Raw genomic sequence first — 4,199 nt, forward strand, 5'->3', positions numbered from 1 at the left:
ATGTAGTATAATTTTAATTCGTATCTTGAAGCCTATACACAGGATCAGTATATTTCGCTACATGCGTGTCATGCGTAACTATTACAGGTTGTTAAACGATCAACGTAATTATGATCTCATAGAACAGTTTATGTTTTTTGAGTAATTATGGCAGCTGAATGTGCAGCTCATTAACTGCTGAATGCTGATGTTAGGCTTGTGCGTGAGCTTTGCCGGAAGTGTGACGTCATAGAGGTGTAATAATAAACTGTGATTATTATACACTTATACAGGCTTCTGTTGGTTAAAATACCAAAAATAGAAAAACATGCACAACAGCTCTTGAATTTTTGGAACGACCGCAATATTGCATTTAAGAATTATCTAGTGTTGATAAATGTAATCGTTCTTTTGTCAAATTGTCAGTCAGCGTAAAATTAGCTTTTCGTGGGCCTAAAGATATTTTGAAAGGGGTTTTGTAACTAAAAGAGGTGGGACCCACTGTTCTAAGACATCAGCATTTTAACCGATGTTACAATTTTCACAAACATACGGTGAAAACTTTGTTTATTTGCAAAACGTACCGAAATAAATGATGTGCGGCAATTTATAAAGCTTTGCGGTTACGTTCAAAAACATAACACCAAAATAAAAAAGCGTAAAATTAAAAAAAAATAAACATTGAAAACTGCTCGGAACACTATTTTTAAGCCGATGCCCAATATTACAACGCATTTTAAGCATACATAGACTCACTGCATGTAAGACTTCACTAAAGTTGGTCTACGCAGCCGGTTACAGTGCTCCAAGCCGCACAACAGCAATAATGGAATTGACGGCGGTGTCTTTCATCGCCAGTGGGAGATGGGCGTTATTTACGCCCTCGGCACTTTTATGATCAGACCAGCCCGTTGAGCCACACCCAATAACTTTATCATTTTAACACGTTACCGACTTAGTTAGCTTTTACAAGCATGTAAAGGTGACTTCCTAATAAACAAATCAGCAGGATTATTTGCATTTTGTAAAATTTAACACGACAAAAACAATTTACAGGTTGAAACCGAAATTTGTTAATGTTTACTCTTTTTATTGTCTGTGTTTCAAAAGTTATAATTAAAAATAGCTCTATTTAGCATAAAGTTAGCTCTACGGAAATTTGCTTAGCCTTCGGCGTACAGTGTAGACAAAATTTTCGGAGATCCTTAATTTAATTCGCGCCGAGGCTACACACGCCTTAAGTTGGTGTTGACCAGGGCCGCCACAGCTGGCTTTTTGGGCGTTGCACAGGCACAGCAAGTCAGGCGCATGCGCTTGCGCCAGTCGCTATAGGCGAAGACGAGCGATGCAACGCCAAGAAACGAGTTCAAGTCGTAGGCGGTCGACACCCAGATGGCTGGTTCTTCAGCAAGCAGAAACGAGGCTAGGATGGCGCCTACGTCCGACACTGTGATGGCGCAGAGTGAGACGAACGTGCGCTTGGTAAGCTCCTTGACTCGCCGCACTCCAGTCATCTTGCCGCCGCCCTCGGCTGGTAGTTTCTTAAGCAGCGGGTAGAGCAGCAACGTGGCAAAAACAGGCTGGAAAAGCAGTGTGAAGACCAAACCGCTGCTGGCGCGGGCCGACTGCGCAACCGAGCCCTTATCGTCGAAGCAGCAGCCTTTCGGACTGGGCTTCAGTTTTAAGCCGACTGTGTTAAGGGTCAAAAGACAGACGAAGACGGCTAGCATGAGCACCAACAGCACTTTGCTGCCGTAGATGCGCAGTCGCTTGACGGGCAGGTTGGACAGTGCCCGGTTGTTTTGCACGGCGTCCTGTCGCAGCCAGAGCACCAGCATGCAGAAGCACACCACCCCGCCGTAGCCCAGCATGGCAAAGATTCCTACCAGGCTACAAGCCAGCTTGGACTTGGTCCCCCAGAAGAGATCGATTTCGTTGCTCAGGGTCTTGAAGATCGCACAGCAGCAGGCAATGATCGTGAACCAGCTGATGCTGCGCGATGAAGAAAAGTTGTAAAATTTACCTCGGTTCTGTGACTAACATGAATGCAATTATAGCTATACGTGGGTTCTATTAGAAAATTGGTTTTGTCGTTTGATTGCATTTTATAAAAATACACTTTTCAAAAAACAACAGGTGTAGTAATAGTTTTCCGTACTTTGAATAAACTTTCTATGAAATATAACGAGTATATATTATTATTATTTGATTTTGGTAACTAACACAAAGAAAAAAAATCGGTTGTTTGGTTAATATAGCGGGCACGGATTCAGGATTTTCGTTTGGCGGGCCATGACAATTTTTTAAAGGTGATGCACAAAGAGTTACGTCATAACGTGGGGTCAAAACGTTTCGTCATAACGTGACGTCATAAAAAAAAACCCTTAAAAACACCACACAGTTAGTTTAATTTAACAAAGTTTTGGTTGGAGAGGTGTTACTTTCAATTCACAAGCTACATCACAAAGATGTTTTTGATTCGTGCAAAGCGATACACGCTTTTGAACCCCTTGAGTTGCCAAAACTTTCGTATCTATAGTGGAATGAGACCGGGCATTTGGGTTGAAAAAAATTTCTCAAATCGCGTAAGACAAACTAAAAAGGTCATTCAGATTCAAGCGAATTGCAATGCATACCACCCGATTTTCAGTTCGAAGTCTTTGAACAAAAATAATAACATGTATGGGCATCAATTTTGGATTCCAAATAAAGATTTAATTTAGCAGGGTGTAAAAAAACAAATCTTTGCCTTTAATACCGCGAAGAGCGAAAATTTTCTTACAACCTTTAGTACAGACTTATACCAACCGTTATGAAGCAATTTGCTTCATCAACAAATACATAGTTGAATATACAGATACAAGATATACTGCGGTATTTCGATCAATGTTTTAGTTCCGCTATTATACCGTAACTTTGCTTGTTATACAGTAACACTATACTGTAACCTTATTCATTAGCTTTAAAATACAAATTTAATTAAAAAACAATTGTTTTATGTAAAAAAATTGTGTGTTTACTACTTAAAGTTTCTTTGCCCTACTTTCGCCTCGCGGGTGTACTTTTCCGTTGCAGTTCTTATCACCGTTACTTCGCGACTTCCGTTTTTCTGTTTATAGAGCGTTCTAAAACGCCCGAGCGTCGATATAATGACTTGTTTTTATCTTAGCCTCACTTAACGCACTGACGATGGCAAAAGAACTTGCCGAAACGTTTGCTAATAAAAAAATGAATCTTTTATCTATTATTTGGACCACTTTCTTTCTACTGAAGATTATGAACAGATCCGTGTTTAGTGTTCACAAATACTTTGTTCTATACAAATTAAAATATATATAAATATGTAACAAATTGAACGAAACGTTCAAGTCCAAATTGGAGGCCCGGTTTTTCAATTTACCAAAAACAAGTCCAAGTCATCTATATTTCAATAGAAAATTACGTCACAAAAAAACAAACAAAAAAAACTCGTCGGAACACTGCTCACCAGACAAATCGCCTCTTCCGCTTTCTTTCGACCTTTTTCGGTTTCACGACGAACGTTGCTCGTTTGTTTCCAGAAATGTCGGACTGGACCTCGATTGAGGCTGCGGTTTGCTTGCCCAGCGTCGTCCGCACTTCGTCCAGCAAAAGGCAGGTCAGCATGTAGATCTCGACGGTGGCGAACAAGCAGGTCGACGACTGGTGAAGAACCCACTCCCACGAGCTGTACAGCGGTTCTGTAGCGTTGAAAGTCCCGTTGCACATGTTGCTGCTTTATCGTGTCGCAGGTCATTCCCCAATATAGCAGCAGCGCGACTGTGGCTTTCACTGAGGCTGGAAGTTCGTTGTCACCTTTTATTAACGACAACCGTTTATGAAGCGTGTCAGCAGCTCTGTTGCAAATTACGTCAAATCAGCTACTGTACCTGACGCTCTATACAATCGTCTATTAATCCAGGCTTTTCGCAAGGAAGCGACAATTTATAAGACAACCTGTTGAAAAGAATGCGTCTTTTTTAGGTTTATGCGTCATGGGACCGCTTTGTCTTTTTCTGTCTACAGAGGCCTGTGTAAGTCCCCTTTAACCGCAAAGAATCGCGCGGTTTCGGCTTATTTTGTTATTCTTTGTGTAGCGTTCGAGCGCCGTCGAAAAACGTCACTCGAATTCCTATTCAATGGCTGTAAACAAATATTTAAGACGTACCGCAAAAAATTCTGGATTCCTGGATACAGTTATT

General features: G+C 41.0%; 1 protein-coding gene across 1 annotated transcript; it reads right to left on the reverse strand.

Moving 5' to 3' along the window:
- Window positions 1-531: 531 nt before the first annotated feature.
- On the reverse strand, window positions 532-3,989 carry LOC146136861 (uncharacterized). Its single transcript, XM_083395637.1, has 2 exons — window positions 3,467-3,989; window positions 532-1,971 (listed from the first exon to the last, which is right to left on the reverse strand). Exons 1-2 carry the CDS (start codon window positions 3,724-3,726, stop codon window positions 1,206-1,208), a joined length of 1,026 nt encoding a protein of 341 aa, XP_083251763.1. The 5' UTR covers window positions 3,727-3,989; the 3' UTR covers window positions 532-1,205.
- Window positions 3,990-4,199: the final 210 nt, after the last annotated feature.

This window comes from Ascidiella aspersa, chromosome 8 (genome assembly GCF_963924565.1).
Source record: "Ascidiella aspersa chromosome 8, kaAscAspe10.2, whole genome shotgun sequence".
In the NCBI taxonomy this organism is placed as follows: domain Eukaryota; kingdom Metazoa; phylum Chordata; class Ascidiacea; order Phlebobranchia; family Ascidiidae; genus Ascidiella; species Ascidiella aspersa.